At 45.5% G+C, this 15,888-nt stretch overlaps 6 protein-coding genes across 6 annotated transcripts; 3 read left to right on the top strand and 3 right to left on the bottom strand.

Moving 5' to 3' along the window:
- Positions 1-567: 567 nt before the first annotated feature.
- Positions 568-2,622, top strand: PUMCH_003445 (uncharacterized protein; the record flags this gene model as incomplete). The annotated part of the gene is made up of 1 exon (XM_063022412.1): positions 568-2,622. The coding sequence occupies one exon, from the start codon at positions 568-570 to the stop codon at positions 2,620-2,622; it is 2,055 nt and encodes a 684-aa protein (XP_062878482.1).
- Positions 2,623-3,091: 469 nt separating this feature from the next.
- PUMCH_003444 (uncharacterized protein) lies at positions 3,092-3,505 on the bottom strand (the record flags this gene model as incomplete). Its single annotated transcript, XM_063022411.1, has 1 exon — positions 3,092-3,505. The coding sequence occupies one exon, from the start codon at positions 3,503-3,505 to the stop codon at positions 3,092-3,094; it is 414 nt and encodes a 137-aa protein (XP_062878481.1).
- Positions 3,506-4,516: 1,011 nt separating this feature from the next.
- PUMCH_003443 (uncharacterized protein) lies at positions 4,517-5,668 on the top strand (the record flags this gene model as incomplete). Its single annotated transcript, XM_063022410.1, has 1 exon — positions 4,517-5,668. The coding sequence occupies one exon, from the start codon at positions 4,517-4,519 to the stop codon at positions 5,666-5,668; it is 1,152 nt and encodes a 383-aa protein (XP_062878480.1).
- Positions 5,669-7,772: 2,104 nt separating this feature from the next.
- Positions 7,773-10,100, bottom strand: PUMCH_003442 (uncharacterized protein; the record flags this gene model as incomplete). Its single annotated transcript, XM_063022409.1, has 1 exon — positions 7,773-10,100. One exon carries the CDS (start codon positions 10,098-10,100, stop codon positions 7,773-7,775), a length of 2,328 nt encoding a protein of 775 aa, XP_062878479.1.
- Positions 10,101-10,577: 477 nt separating this feature from the next.
- On the bottom strand, positions 10,578-11,042 carry PUMCH_003441 (uncharacterized protein; the record flags this gene model as incomplete). Its single annotated transcript, XM_063022408.1, has 1 exon — positions 10,578-11,042. One exon carries the CDS (start codon positions 11,040-11,042, stop codon positions 10,578-10,580), a length of 465 nt encoding a protein of 154 aa, XP_062878478.1.
- Positions 11,043-12,241: 1,199 nt separating this feature from the next.
- On the top strand, positions 12,242-12,736 carry PUMCH_003440 (uncharacterized protein; the record flags this gene model as incomplete). The annotated part of the gene is made up of 1 exon (XM_063022407.1): positions 12,242-12,736. One exon carries the CDS (start codon positions 12,242-12,244, stop codon positions 12,734-12,736), a length of 495 nt encoding a protein of 164 aa, XP_062878477.1.
- Positions 12,737-15,888: the final 3,152 nt, after the last annotated feature.

The raw sequence follows: 15,888 nt of genomic DNA, 5'->3' as shown, positions 1-15,888 counted from the left end.
CATTGCTGCAAAAGAATAAAAAAGTATACAATATAGATCTGCGATCTTGATAATTCTCAATTCATGTGCCCACGGAACACTGCTAGGCGAACTAGACACAAGCTGTACTCTATAAAATAATCCAACGACTAAAAGAAGAAAGCATCTACACAAAACTATTTAACCATCTCGACCTCACCAACCTTCAGAAATTTATCCGATTCTCCATCCCGTTTTTCGTGTGTTCTCATTCCATCCACACGCACTCCCTCTATTTATATATCTCCACCTTCCATTTACTACACTGCCTCCACCAACTATGCTTCCCCATTCCACGGCTCTAATTCCCGAGTAAGTACCTTCAATGCATCCTCTCGTGTATCTCCTACTCTCAACCTCTCTCGCTATATAATTTTTTCCTTCCATCTCCCCATTTACCCCATATATGCTTCATATTTCTCTGCCATTACACTTAACCAAACTAAAGCAATACTAACCAATCGCAGAGCTCTAGAGCATCATGTTGGATCCTCAATCTTGGAGAGAACAAGTCGTCTCCAAACGATCGATGAACTTGGCCCCGCCGATATGTGCGTTCTCCATAAAACCAATCCACAGCTGAAGAAAGTCGAGATCAGCACATTTCTATACTATACTGGAGTTGATACCGCCAACTCGGCCTCAATTGCCGTGCATCTCCAGGCGCTTGCCAACTTGATTTCCGCGAAATCGCAGTATTGGTACAATGAGAAGAAACACTGGAAAGTGCCCGAGTTGACGTATTGTTGTTACAACGCCTTTTCCAAAGTGGATATGCGCGTCACCGTCCACATTCCTGGTAAGTTCGAGAGTGTTGTCGTGGCTAGTAATGGTAAAATCGTAGAAAACTTGGACTCTGCAAACTTGGAGCAGTTGTGGCTCGAGGCCCTGGTCTCGGCCATGGTGCGTTGTCTCATCGACACAGAGGCTGACGAGGCCAATAAGGCTGGAGGGCTCGTCGAAATACGCCGCGAGAATCCGTTTGTACAGGGCCAAAAGCTCAGCGAACAACTTTTGAGCAGCTTCCTTGCTGGCTTCGAACAGTTGTTTTGGGACGGACCTAAGTTGGGTTGTAGTATCGAGTGTCCTAACCCTTCGTATGTGCATAACTACTTGGTGGAAGGCTTTTTGAGATGCATCGAGCTTACTCAGAGATATGACGAAGCTTTGCTGATCGTGGAACGTCTTCTGGAACAAAATAGCGCTGTGTCGGTCTTGAAGGCCAAGATTTTGCTCATGAAGGATGAGGAAATCCACGCCGTGCAAGTCATGAGTGACCGCATTCGTGCAGACGACCGTGACTCCGAGATGTTGTTGTTGGAGGCACAGTTTTTACTTGACAAGAAGAAGCCAGATTTGGCCCTCCATTTGGCAAAGCAAGCAGTCCACTCGTCACCTTCAGACTTCAAGGCGTGGGCCACCTTGGTCACCGTCCATACCAAACTCAACGATTTCGAAAGCGCGCTTCTCTCCCTCAATTCGTGCCCTATGAATGCCCACAAGGAAAATTTCTCCTTGAAAAGAGTGGTCACCGTCCTGCCAGGTCCAGACAATATCCACTTGCCCTCGCCTACAGACGTGTCTCTAGAGCAGGTGACCGACTTGCTGAGTGCAACATTTGTCGCCGAACAAAAAGCTCTTGACCAAGAGCTCGCATACATGCCAGCAGCAAATCTCAAGTCGACGTTTGCCTCTGCTTACGATCTCCTTACCGAGATTGCTTTGAAGACTGGTTGGGAGCAGTTGTTGAAATACAGAGCCCGCGTGTTTGTTATGGAAGAAGAATACCGTAAGGATAAGAGTAACGCCCACTCTAAGCGCGAGTCGAGGGTCGATGTTGGCGCTGATGGAGCAGATACCTACAGCGAGGACCAGAGGCTTCCTGCAACGGATGACTCTTCGACAGTTGCCTTGAAGTCACCCATCCGCAACAAAGCAGCTCCAGCCTCTGCTGCAGCCCCAGAAGATGCTCGCGCTGAGCTCGACTACAAGAAGAAAAGACTCTGTGAACGTTGGCTTGACAACTTGTTCATGCTACTCTACGAAGACTTGAGAGTTTACACCATGTGGCAGGCCGAGTTTGTTAGATTCCAAGCGCAGCAACTCGATTACAAACGTAGCACCTTAGAGTGGGAGATATTGGGCCTGTTGGCATTCCGCTTAAAGCACTACAAGGAAGGGTCCGTTGCATTCACCAACGCACTCAAAACTCGCTTTGCGGCCAAGGCTCAGAGAGAAATGTTGAAATACTACAAGATGGAGCGCACCAAGTTGTTGTCCAAGATGAATACCATAGAGAACAGAGCACACAGTGACAACTATACCAAAACCGTACACCAGCTCAATGAAAAAATCTTGGACTGTTGCATCAAACTATTGGTCTGGAATCACCGCTGGTACAATGATTTTCTGCCGTCGCTCATTGGAACCGTTGCCGATTTGGTTGCAAAAGAGGGACTTATCAAAATCAAGTCCATTGTGCAGGCAGGCTACTCCCAACGAACTGGACTGTCCGACGGTGCCATCAACAACGGAGTGACCGACATGATGGAGCAGCTCTTCCAGTTTTTCAAAGAATTTCAACTCCAAGGAACAGAAAATTAAACGAAGCGACAGGTTTGCAGGTTTGGTAGCGATGGAGATGAGATGGGGGTCCTCTATCTGCAGGGTCACGTGATATCACCTAAAAAGAAGTATGGGATGTAATTTATATTTGTACATCATTTACAAAAACAAACCAGAGAAATGTCTTCGCCCTCTGCTCGGTTGTATATGGTTCAAAACCATGTTCTTGTCAGACAGCCCCATGAGATGCGTCCTGAGTTTCCATTTGACAGACGCTTCACTCGTACTGCCACACCACATTTGCACCCAATCATCACACAAACCTCATCTATTGGTGGTATCCGGAACGTGAGCACGAGACGGTAATATTTACAAGAAAAAAGAAATTGCATGAACGAAAACGTCCACACGAAGGAATGATGAGCCCTCTTACAGCAAGGCCAATACAGATACTAGTTGGGTCAGTAAAAGCCTATGGCCTGGCACGGAATACAGTTGCACATGGCCCCTACTTGTCGGATTCGTTTTCACGCTCCTTCTGAAACCCCTCCTGGGCCACTTCTCTCAATTCTCTTTTGGAGTCCTCCAATCTCTTCTTCTTGGCCTGGATGATCTGGTCACGTCTGTCCAACTCCTCAAGCCACAACTTCTCACGCTGCTTGGCCTTCTCACGCAAAAGATCCTCGCGCGACTTCTTCTTGGCCGACGATTCACGAGAATACCAGAAACTTCCTGCCACCAATGCTACAAGGGTGAAGGCCTGGAAGCCCACACGATAACGGAAATATTTCTGGGTATCCTTTTTGCGGCCCTGCTTAAGAGACTTGGCGGCTAGAATGACTGCAATTGTGGTGAGCACGGTTCCAAGCGGAACTAACGGTTGTTGCTTCGATTTGTAGATGAGCTTTTGGATGGTGTCCATCTCGCTGATTGGTCAGTATTTGGTCACAGGTGCACGGATGCGGTGTTTGGATTGTAGACATACGATTCGTCGACATCGTTATGGTCGAAAGAGGAGGGAAGTTTGTTCATTTTGGAAAGAAGTGGGTTGGTAGTATGTGGTGGGGGGATGCAGGTTTGAATGATAAAGGTGGTTCAGGGAAGTATCATGAGCAATTTTGAGTCCTTTTCTGGATTCTGGAGGCTTTTTCGATTTCGATACAGAAGTGAAGCAAAAAATAGCGGGAAATTTGTTTCTGCGATTTTGCGTTTCATTGGTTGGTTTAGAAGCGCCATGGTTCGGAGAAAGAGATCATAGGTGGAATTGAACTTGAATTTGAAACGGTATTTCGGTTTGAGCTATTAGAATGGATACGTAATTTTCAAAAATAAAAGCATATTGTCATTTATCCTAGGTTTTGTTTTTTCCTTGCAGCTTATCCTGTTATTGTAGTGTTGAAGGTACGCAAGTGTTACGGATAAAGCAAAGATCATTGAAATTGATTGGTTGATCTAGAAAGTGTTCTACAAATTGAAGATCTGATTCTGTATGTATTCGTACCCATTTTGTTTGTGGCTTTCTTTTGATTTGGACATCACTTTCCATACTCAACTTACCCTTTCAAACCCACTCTTTGTCTAAAATCATTATTCTTTCACACTCTCCAAAATCCTTCGGAATATTCTCTGAAATTTCGCCTCTTGTCCCGAGTCACATGCTCACTAGTGGTATTCCTACCCCGTGCTTCATTACTACCGTTATTCCTAAAGTCAAGTACTCTAATACCTATAGTTGATCTATAGAAGCTACATTAACCATCAGAGTCTAACCAATTGTACCCGTTGTTTACGATTCTGCTAGCAAAAACCTCTGATTCGGGCTTCCAGGTCCTATCTACATAGCATCTGCTCAAAACATAAACTCAAGTGTATTGCAAGTTGGAGTGGGAATTGACAGCCTGTTTTGTGAACTCAAAGTGAAACACTTATAAAAATGTCGATGGCGTTGATATCCAGCCTATATCTTTTCACGAAGGCTGTGGTTTTGTTCCCTTTCACTCATGTAGTATCGCCGATTATCCGTCTCTGCTGGCTGATCTTCAAGCATTTGGTGATCGTGCCTTTTGTGTTGATGTTCCGAACGTTCTTGTTTGCGTTTGTTTACGTGCCGTTGACGCCAGTGCTTCGTACAGCCCGCGTTGAGTACAATCCGGATGTTCCAGTAGAACAATGGCTCTTTGGTCTCGCAATGGCGCTCAAGCCACACATATCACAATTTGTTGTTCATTTCGTTCACTATACGATGGTTAGTCTCATCATGGGCTCGGCTGTCGGCGTAGTGGCCGGGTGCAATATAGGCCTAGTATCAAGACTCTTCACCATTGCACCTGAGCAGCCGAAGCGCACAAAATTTACACAAACGACACCCTATGTGGATAGGTTAGCCAATAAGCCATCTGTGAAACAAGACACTCTGCCTGAGGAGCACAATCTTCCAAATCGCACGATGTCAGGTAATTTGGAAATATTGGTGACCAAAATCGCTTCAGAGTCCAACAAAGATGTCAAGGTGAAGCAGGAAAAGTTAAACGACTCCCTTGCTAAAATTGAGACAGAGAGTGTAAAGAAGCCGTTGGAGAGCGAACCTTCATCGCTAAACCATGCGTCCGAGCCTAAATTCAAGGATTTCCCTAAACCCTCGCCGCTGGCCGGCTTGAAACACATTGGAAATGACCCTCTCGACGCTTTGAGTCGCCAACTTTATGAGGATGATGATGGTTATGGGCTCATGGACTATGAGGATCTGGAGAATATAGACCCACAGCCGCCAGTAGTCAGACCGAGTCAAGAAAGGCGCAAGCGGGAAAGAAAAGCTCCAGAATCCAAGTATGGTGCTGGCACCCGCAAAGGGTCTCTAGTTGATATTATCATCGAGGAGGAGGCAGAAAAAGATGCCTCGCCCATTCCACGTTCTGCACCCATGAACATCTCACTGTCAACATTACAGCTAGATCTCGAAGGTCTGCCTACACTTGCTCCTACTGATACCAATGTTTCAGGCGAGTCCTCTTTCACCCGCGAAGATGAACTCTCTAGCGTTGTTACTGCCCATTCGGAAGATCACAAAGAAACACAACGAAAGTGAGAGAATCAACGGCTTGAAGCATTCGCATTTTTCTCTACAATTGATATAATATTGAGATGTTCCTTCTTGTTTACAGCCTAATCCATTGTTTCAGGTGTGTTTCATATGAATTTTGTATATAAGTGTGGCAGTCAATACCCGATCTTTTCGATCTTTTTAGCAGCCATGATTTACAAACTCACTGAAACTCCGCTTTGTCTCACTAAGAAATTCATTTTTGATGAGAAAGAACAGAATCAATTGGAATGTGATAAGGCAGACCAACTTGCAGAAGTAGATGGTGTTTACGTCCGAATGAAAGTTTCATCAGACCCAAGAGTAGTGTTTGGAAGGGTATTTAGCCATCATTTAAGAAACTGCGGACTTCTTGATGGCTTCAATAGCACCATCTTTGTGAATTGCAATTTCGTGCCCAAATTTCAGTGTAAGGTAACTTTGAATGTTTCTGATGGCTGTGGAGATTACAAAATCCAATTAGAATTGAGTTACACTCACAGATTGAATGAGAGAGCAATTGAGCACTTTGGTATCGATAAGGATAAGATTAGCGTTTGGTTGTTTGATTGCCTCGTTCAAAAGGACGAGAGCAGGGCTTTGTTCAACATGCAAATGAAGTATGCGTTGAAATTGATTAAGGTTCGTTGTTTCATTGATGACTTGGAAATCGAGATTTGATTCTTTGATCGAAATATAAATCTAAAAGCCGAAAGCCCGACTAGAATTCAAAAAGTGCTTTGTAAACGACTTAATCCTACTGAATTCTGAATTTATATTATGTCAATACATACTTTTTATAGTTTGGAAACCTTTTGGTCTTGATGTAACTTTCTTCATTTGATGTAGGCTTAAGCGGCGTCATGACCCGAACAATGGATTCGGTATTTCATATTTCACTTCAATAATATATTCTGCAGTTTTGTTGATCAAGTAACATTTCGCGGCAATGGAGTTGTGTTCCGCGATCTAGTCCCAATTTGGAAAGTTTAGCAATTGAAACTACCCACTGCTTTATATGCGACTGGACTTGCCTAACTAAGAAGAAAAAGTATGTGGTTGAAATTGATTGTTACACATTTTGTGAGTTGAATAACGTCAGATACAAGGTTTGAGTCGACCAACCAAAAGAGGAGGTTTGTTTCAAAGCGATTCTATTTCTAAGAGAAGGAAGTAAGAAACAAACAATACACCAATTTTTGATACGATGTTTGGAAGCAGCCGATGAATTGCAAGATCTGCGGCGGGATCAGCTATTCCATCAGATCTTACAATTCAACAGATCTACCTATTGCAGAAGCTGGAAAATCAATACTTGAAAGCAATCTTTTGTTCATGTCAAACGTTTGGTATTTTATATCCTATTTTCCTGATGCTGTACTACGAAATATGAACAGAAAGCTCGAGAGACTTCTATACCATAAATGAGCAGATACCCAGTAATCTTCTTTTTAGAGTCTTGCTTGGCGACCAGAGATTGGCCTATAGTTTTGAAAAGAAGTCTCGTCTCTATCATTGTCACTGCAAAGACGATATTGCTATTGTCACTGGTGATTGATCACAATCTGATCCACGAAATGATCGAAACAAGCCGAAGCAAACAGTCAGAAGGCTTTGGTGGAACGCCTTATAGTTTTCGGAGAAAAATAAGTTTCGAGAGACATCAAAAAGCTATCATCGAGGCATACAATAGATGGACTGATTACTACGGGGAAATTCGACTCATACAAGATGCCACGATAGAACTTTGCAAGACGATCAGGCCAATTTTCGAGCGCTACGGCTCTTTAGGCATGGCTATCGCAGATACTATAGACCATGATCAATACAAGAATGTTCTACGCAGCATCAAAATTGCAGAACAGGAAGCGCTTACGTTGGTGGTAGGCATGAAAGCAATTGAGCTGTCAATACAATTTCACTATCGAGCGATGCTGATCTAAACCAAACATTCGAACTACAACAAATACGCGGACTTTGTATTATAGGGGCCCACGGCAATCGCGAGGATCATATGCAAATAAACCAATAAACTGAAAAAGAAAGAAAAAAGTAAAGGTAAGAGTATCTTGATTGTCCAAATAAGAAGACACACATTCATATAATGTCATTAGTGAGTAGTAGGTTGGTGAGAGCGCTCAAACTCGGCGTAGTAGTCACCGAACACGCTCCAGTGAAATTTGACCAACGTGTAGATGCGAAAGGATATGCCAGCCATTTCGGAGTCAGTCTTACGTTGTTTGAGCAAGTTGATTCCAGTAGGCTTAGGTGTCGCACCATCAGAACCAGAAGAGGCAGAAGACGACAGAGACAAACCAGAGCTCGAAGAGGCGGCAGACAGACTTGGGTCATTTTGGGCCAAGCGACCAATTTGCTCTGACAATTCTTTGAAGACCTTCTCCTCCATCAAGCCGTAAACATCAGTGTTAGGTTGGATCTGTTTTATGAGCCAGTTGTAGCAGAAGTCCACCAAGTGTTGAGGCAAATTTGTTTTCTGTACTGACATATTTTCGGCATCGCCATCGCGAGCTACGGCATTCTTGACCAATTGCAAAGCAATGGCTTGAACATTCCGTGTCCATTTGACGTTTCCGTTATCATCAGTCACAATTGCTAAGATTTGCTCTTGGACTTTAGTGATGGTTTCTGGACGCAAGTTCACAGGTCTCTTCATCATTGCAGCATAGTTTGTGCAAACTTGTTTAAACAAAACAATGCACAATTGAACACAGACGAGTTGACGCACATCAGCACGTAACAACACAAGACGAGTGTGATCGAATGCAAGTGTTGATGGGAATTCTGTAGCCATGTTGCGACAGGACAAAAGCTCAATTACCAGGTGACTAAGCACAGACTTCATCTCATGAGATGGCACGATAGTCAATTGACCAGCACCGGCCGAAAGCTGCTCCTGGCGCTTGGCATAACCGCGATGGAACCACTTCAAAGAGTCAGAAATATCAATCTTGCAGTGGGTGATCAATTGATGGAAGTAGTCTTTCTCGAAGTCAGTGGCTGTTTCTATCAAGACAGGCCTAAGAATACGAATCTGATGGTTAGCCACATCGAGTTTCATGGCTTCTAATATCGAGAAGATAGATCTCAAGCCATCGACGAGTTTAGAGACGGAAGCTTCATCAAATGCCTGCTGGAATTTGTTGATCATATCCAATACCCACAGATCTCTCATAGGAGCGCAATGGGACTTGAACACATCACCAAGCCATTTGGCCATGGCCACGAAGTCAAACAGGCCATAGTTGAGCTGTTGCACAATGAGGTCGATATCCATGATCTCGTTGACTGGTGAGCGATCCTTCATTGGAAGAAGAGACAACAAAATCTCACGCAATGTGGTGAACAAAGCACGCAACCTCGTCACTTTCAACTGGCTTCCCGAGTCAGTAGAAGCTGCAGCAGTAGCAGATTGAGCCCCAGCACTCCTATCAAAGAATTGCTTACATTCAATCTCGATCTCGATCCAGTAACGTTCGATGACAGTCTTCTTTCTGCGTCCTCTCTCGCCATCCAAGTTTGGACGGAACTGGAGTTGTGGGTCGAAAAGAATGTCATGGCGAAGCTGTGGGTTTTTCAAGATCTCCTGCAAGTCGATTTCCTTGAGAGACTGGAGATTAATGGGCGGCAAGGAAGGCGCCAGGTTGAATGACGGAATATGACGATACATCGAGTGATGACTACTATGGCCGGTAGTTTTAGATACCCGGGAGTGATGATGGTGGCCGCTTGGAGCCGACGATGAGAGACCAGCAGCTTTAGCTGAGCTGGCAGCACCCGAAGATGCGCCAGGGATGAGGGCTGCATTTGGAACGGCGCCTCCCATACGAGAGAATGTCTGAGGTTGGGCGATTTGCGACCTTGAGGTATAGTTGATGATGGGCAAAGATCTCGAGCGGAAGCGGCGGTACAACTTGGGAGTCTTCGACGCCGTGGCCGAGGAGGCCGATGGGAGCGACAGCGGAAGGCGGCCAGCCTTCTTGACCATGTGAGGAGCCCTAGGAAGGGAGTTTTTCCGCTGTTTGGGCGACTCCTTCAGCTGCAGCAAGAAGTGGCCCGAAGCGCCAGAAACAACGGCATCTCCACCACCTGATTGGATGACGGACTGCACCACCGAGCCGGAGTCGACTGTCTGGAGGTGGTGGTGCTGCAAGATGAGCAGGTGGTTGATGTCCAACAAGGTTGTTTCTGAAGGGGTCAGAGATGTCAGAATGTGCTGATTGTCATCGGAGGGACGCACTTGTTGCAGAGGAAGATGTTGAGGCTCCACTGCGGAGTCGAGTCTCGATCTTTGGGGCTGTTCGGAGGCAGGAGGCAGGGAGTGTTTTGCCGAAGATTCGAAGAACAGCGGACGCATGGAGTCTGTTTCTTGGAGCACCTGGTCCAGGTTTTCGTTTCCGTTATTGAGTTGGGAAGTCATCGTCTATGAAAAAGAAAAAAGAAAAGAAGAAAGGGTTATAAAGTAAAAAGAAAAGAGAGAGAAAGCCTATAAGGAAAGGAGGACAGGGGAGATGACTGGGGAATAGGGAACAGAGACAGAAGTACGAGGCACGTGAAGAGCAGCGAGACACTGAACAGACGAAGGGGTGATGTTAAGAAGCAAACGGAGCTGCTTTTTCTGAATCCTTCAACGAATAGAAATGGTAATGTTTGTTAGATGCACAGGTTCCTTTTTCCTTTTTTTCGGCAAAGACGGTCGATGAGATTAGGATGACGGAACGACCACAGATAAGAAAAAAGAAACGGATGCAAACAGGAGATTCAGCAGAATGTTCGACGCCGGCACAAGAATAGGACTACCGAAACACAGCCACACCGAGAGAAAAAAACACAGTGGCTAGAGAAAGTGGGAGTACAAGTTCCAGTTCAAGTTCACGATGAAACCGGCAAAAAGGGCCTAGGACAGAGCCGCGAAAAAGACCGGAGAGCGATGATTGGAGAGGACGATCGGAGCCGACAGACGGACCACTAGACAGATACTGGGGAGAGTCGCAGCACAGACGACACAAGGAGGAACAAAGAAAAAAAATCGGGTGGAGGAAGAAAAGTGGTGGAGGATGTATGCTATGTATAACCGCAGGACCCGCAGAAAATGGGTAGCAGCAAAAAATGCGTATGCACAGATGGCGGGCCGGAATGTACTGCAGGCGGCTGCGCGCAGGGCGTCAGGCCCAATGTGCGAAAAAGGAACGATGACGAATGGGGGACAAAAGATTCCAGAGATGGGTACGTGCGAGCGGGTGCGATGGTTGCATTTGGCCGACTGCGATTTTCGGCGAAGCTTATTTTGGAAGCGAAAAAAAAGTTTGCGGTTTCTGGCTATTTTTGTGTGGCCGCTTTGAGGTGTGTTCGCTTCTGCCATGGCCCGCGGGAGTGGGAGTGCTTCGCCGATAAGAAAAAGAAATACGCCGATGGACAAACCTGGGGAAACTCAAACAAATGCGGTCACCAATACGGAGAAGAAAACACACCGTCACAGAAATTGCAAACCTTCGGTTCCTGCGTGGCTCGCCGGCTTTAGCGGTTTCGGGGCCTCTACTGATCGTTCGAGGCTGAGACCCGACTAACGTTTCCACTCTAGGAAACCAAATGGGCCAGTCACAGCCATGCAATTGTCATCTTCGAGGCGATAGTACTCTGCATTGTTATTTGATTTACGCACTTGCAGTGTGAAACTAGCCGGTTATGAATTCGAGGCTGACGGGAAAATTGTCCAGATGGCTTTCTGCTCAGGTTCTTTTCGCCTATAGTGATGAATGGCGGCAGGGGTGAAACAGAGGGCTGTTGACTGTGCAACAGGGCCATGACCTAATAATCCCGACAGAGTTTCATTTTTGAAGGAGTTTCATTTGAACAAAAATATTTGTTTTGGCGACGATCCCGGTGGTTTAGTTTCAATATTGCACAGGGGTTTGCATTGATGCCTGTTTGTCGCTCACTGGCCTAATCTACGCTAGCACTTCCTCAGTCCTCATCTACGCTTCCTTACTTTGCAAAAAGCTTCATTGTGTCTTTTTTCCTTCTCTCCAGCGTATTCTAGCCCAAACACTTTCCTCCCCTGCCCAAACCAGTAGCGCTAAGCCTGTCATAACCGTCTGTGACCGCATGGGCAAGCGCAAAAGCTCGTAATTAGTTGTTCGCGCGAGAGCGCTCTGCTCATAACGGGTGCGTTTCACAGTGACTCACTTTCTCGCCTCCATCGCAGCCAAATGTGCCCCTGCAAACGTGCTGGCATGCCTGTCATCTCTATTTAGGACATTTGCTGTGACCCGAAAGGGTCTCAAGTCCCGAAAAATCGTTCCAGAAATTTCCCCTTTCTTTGATCATCGCTTCGGGACTCCTGCCTACCCTCGGATCTGCCTGCGTCCTGCAGGATAGACCCTCGCCCTGCGCGGCTGCCTAAACTGCAGTGAGAGTCTCTCTGCATCTGCCGCAGTGCTTTCTCTCACTTACTGCCTACTCCATTCAACGCCCGTTCCTCGTAACGAAATTTGAGTGAATATTGCGTTGTGCGATATTAAGCGAGGCTGTGTTATCAACTAAGGGAAGTAGAATAGAATTATGGTGACCCCTTTTGAAATCACACTGCCACTGTATCGACCGGTGCTTTCTGTGGTTCCTGGCATTGCTGTCTATTTCTGTCTACGTTCAGCTTCTGGGATGCTGTATTCTCTCGTTTCAAGGCTCCATTTGGCCCTCTCTGATGACGGGAGTGAGCCGCAGAAGGGGGGGAAGCCATCTGCAGGCGGTTGCACCGTGCAACGATGTTTGACGCCCATTCCGGGTATGGCGTCCTGCAGGAAGACGAAACCGTCGCACTGCGAACTGCACCTTCGCACGAGGCCCTCACTAAACCTTAACTGTTCGCTTAGATCGTCCTTATTGTTCGACGTTTGGCATTGGGCCATTTCTGCCGAATTCGTACATTTATGTGACGGTTGCATGTCAACGCCCCACACTCAACTTTGCCCGAACTGCTGCTGTGTTTCTTGCTTGCAGGTGTCCCAGCTATTATTTGCCATCAATAGAAGATATGGTATTGTGGTGTGTTTCTGAAGTTATTTATTGATACAAGAGAAAAATATGTAAAGAAAAGAATAATTTTGCTCCTGTTTTTGAAAAAAGTTTTGTTTCTTCATAGTTTCTTTTTTGGCAATGATCTCACAACAATTTACGAGCACTTCCCATTCGGGCCATAGGAAACCGTATATGCGGACTCGAATCGAGCCTTGTGTTCCACAGTTACGTCCATGAGGCGTTAGCCAACCAATTTCGAGTTTGGACAAATTTAAGGTTGAATTGTCTGGTGCCCGAAAATTACGGCGCAGATGTGACTTGTAGTATAGTAGGATAGCCTGGAATTTTCTCTCTGTTCTGGTCCGTATATGCACCAAGAGGAAATCCAGCCAATTCGTCAATTTTTTTACGGTAACCAAAAGAATCAAAAAATAATTTTGCCGCTGAAAGAAAAAGTTTTGCCGCTGAAAAAGTTTGTTTAGCTGGTACAAGGTATAGTTTGTTGGATATGGCTATGTTGAGCCTATGTCTTGTTCAATGTAGCAATACACTTAACATCAGTCATCCAAGAACCCCTGAAATCCTTGGTTCTGAATTCCCCAGGGTTTGAAACAAATTGGTAAACATGCCAAGGCTATGGTCCCTCAGATTAGAAAGATCATGCAAGAAATGGCTGAGTCTTTTTGCGGCTATATACGCCCACTAGACCGGGGCACAATCGGAACTCTCAATTTATGATCGGAAAATCACCAGCTTCACGCAAGGGTTAAGAGAATTAGAGTCTAGATTGGTTCATTTGTCACATCCAAGTGTCTGCTCCACGAATGGCATGGGATACATTGACGTAAGAACAACAATCAATTGTAATTCCGAAACATTAGACCCCACCCTATGTGCCTGGAATGAAGTAATCGGGTCTCTCAGTTTGCGATCTTTGACCCCCCTGTTAGTGAATTCTCTGCAGAACCCAAGTTTCAGAATACAAGCTACTGAGATTTCCTGTCTTTGGCATGCTCGCAAATTATGACACCCGTTGAGTATTCGCAAATGTGACAGCCGTTATTTGCTTATTCAGAGACCTGGCGTGATTCTCAGATCCAGATATGCATAATCTCACTTCTCTCACTGTGGCTCCGAGATCCTGAAGGACACCCCGCTCTCACTGTCCTTAATAATTCGTAGGTCTAGAATAAGTAAATGGTCAGGATCGCTTTCTTGTTCTGGAATAAGCTTTCTCGTCCGATTGGAACTACCTTTGAACGTGCTACAAACCATTATGTCGACATGTAGCCTCAAATGGCCAAAAATGCTCCCAAATAAGATATCCTAAGCCGATGTTCTACAGATACTCTACATTGTCGCCCAATGGCGGTCCAATTATGCACACTAGCGGCTCACCAAGACATTTGGGTTCAAAAGCTTGGGCCGCGTAATCGTACGTCTGCTGAAAATTAGCCTAGAACCAGTAAGAGCTCAAGATAATAGAGACTGTTCTGAAAACAAAATATATTGCATTGAGCACATGGGTGTTTCTTTATCATTCGACGTGGATATTTTCAGTATAGATTGTAGATACAGCATAACTGCACGTTGCACAACTCCATCTGGCACACAGTCGTAGCGCTTAAAACGTTGTCCATGCAAGAACGGCAAAACTTAAAATGAGTTCAATAAAGGAGCTGCGTGGAGTATGGAGATGGGGTATGTTCAAGACTGGAGAGATCGGTCCTACGTAAGTCTATCGTCAAAGCTCAAGAAGAGAATCTTGCGCCAAAATTAAGATCACGAAATTATTGGATCATAAATTGTTCAATGCAGAAGGTGTTTTCGAGCATTCTTCGATTATGTTTCAGTGTGCATGATGGAACAGTCACTCGGGCTTACAAATCTGTGCAAGTCTAGAATTCATCCACATGCGGCTACGTTCAAGGAACATGGTCCACGCTTCTGTGAGGAGAGGACATAACAAAGTCGATTCCAGAATTTCATGACCTATTGTATGCAAAATGCTTCGCTGCTGAATTAAATGGCTTTCATCTTGTCGATCGGTCTGACTTGACTCGGAGCAAAGCGCCATGAGAACAAACTTATTCTCTCTCCGCGACGCCAATGGCCCTTACCTATCATGTGTCCTCTTGGGCGACTGTATGGCATCAGGTCGTTTTTGTGATTTTTCAGATCGATTCTAAGGCACGGCACCGTTAATACATACAGATGCAATATCTGGTCAACCACAGCCGCACGGCCCAAAACACACGATACCTATTCTACACCGCATGTTACCAAAAGTTACAAAAACTCGCGAAAAATTTGAGAATTCCGATGCAAGGAAAATTTCTGCCGCAAATATGAGCCACAGTTGTGTCTTAGGATCGCATCGCATATAGTAGATGCAATAATGCGACTTTTGGCGTGGGCTACTATAAGCGAGACCTCTCTATTCAGACACTCCCAATAGCACCCAGTGCATTTACGAGCCACGCGGCTCATTTCGTGAGAAGATTAATATTTCGATATACGTCTGCAAAAAATTAAAGAGCGCCCCTCCATTAGATCTTGTTCAAGATCTCGCTAGGACAAGGTGGCTCGATAAACCATCGTTCTAGATGTAAAGCCAGGTTCAATGGTCGCATGTAACACTGGGTGACAGCCTTGGCACTCGGAAAACAGTTCACACCGGTTGAAATTGCCCCAGACCACCATGTCAGATGACGTTTTCTGTTAATTTTTTGTTTTCTTTCTGTGATATGTGGGAATGATTCGGTACCAAATTTTTGTAGCTTTTTCCTGCTGCCCTCTTTTGTGCCAAGTTTTTTTCTCTCCAATACCCGACGCACGTAGAGTTACAGCCCCGAATTTGCAGTCGTTGCTGGTAGAGTTGGGTGCAGAAGAGGTTGCAACCGAGGCACTAAACTAAAACATTACAAGAAAGATGAAAAAAATGCACCTCCCCCATACAGTCCCCCAGGACATGCGGTCGGCAGCCATCCTCTTGTAAAATTGAGCGATGGCCTATGGTTATGGAATTCTGCCATAGAGAAGACGAAGACCTGTCGATTAGGATATTCGGCGCAGACAAATTCCGTGGTTGCAAAGTGCTTCTGCGATGCCAACGGTAAACGGAAACGGGCGGCGGGGCTCGCAACCACATTTTCCCACACAAACAGTGGGGCCAAGTTCTCGGTCAGCTT

The sequence above is a fragment of the Australozyma saopauloensis genome, chromosome 4 (assembly GCF_035610405.1).
Source record: "Australozyma saopauloensis chromosome 4, complete sequence".
In the NCBI taxonomy this organism is placed as follows: Eukaryota; Fungi; Ascomycota; class Pichiomycetes; order Serinales; family Metschnikowiaceae; genus Australozyma; species Australozyma saopauloensis.
The sequence above is the reverse complement of the archived record's forward strand: the minus strand, read 5'-3'. Positions and strand labels throughout refer to the sequence as shown.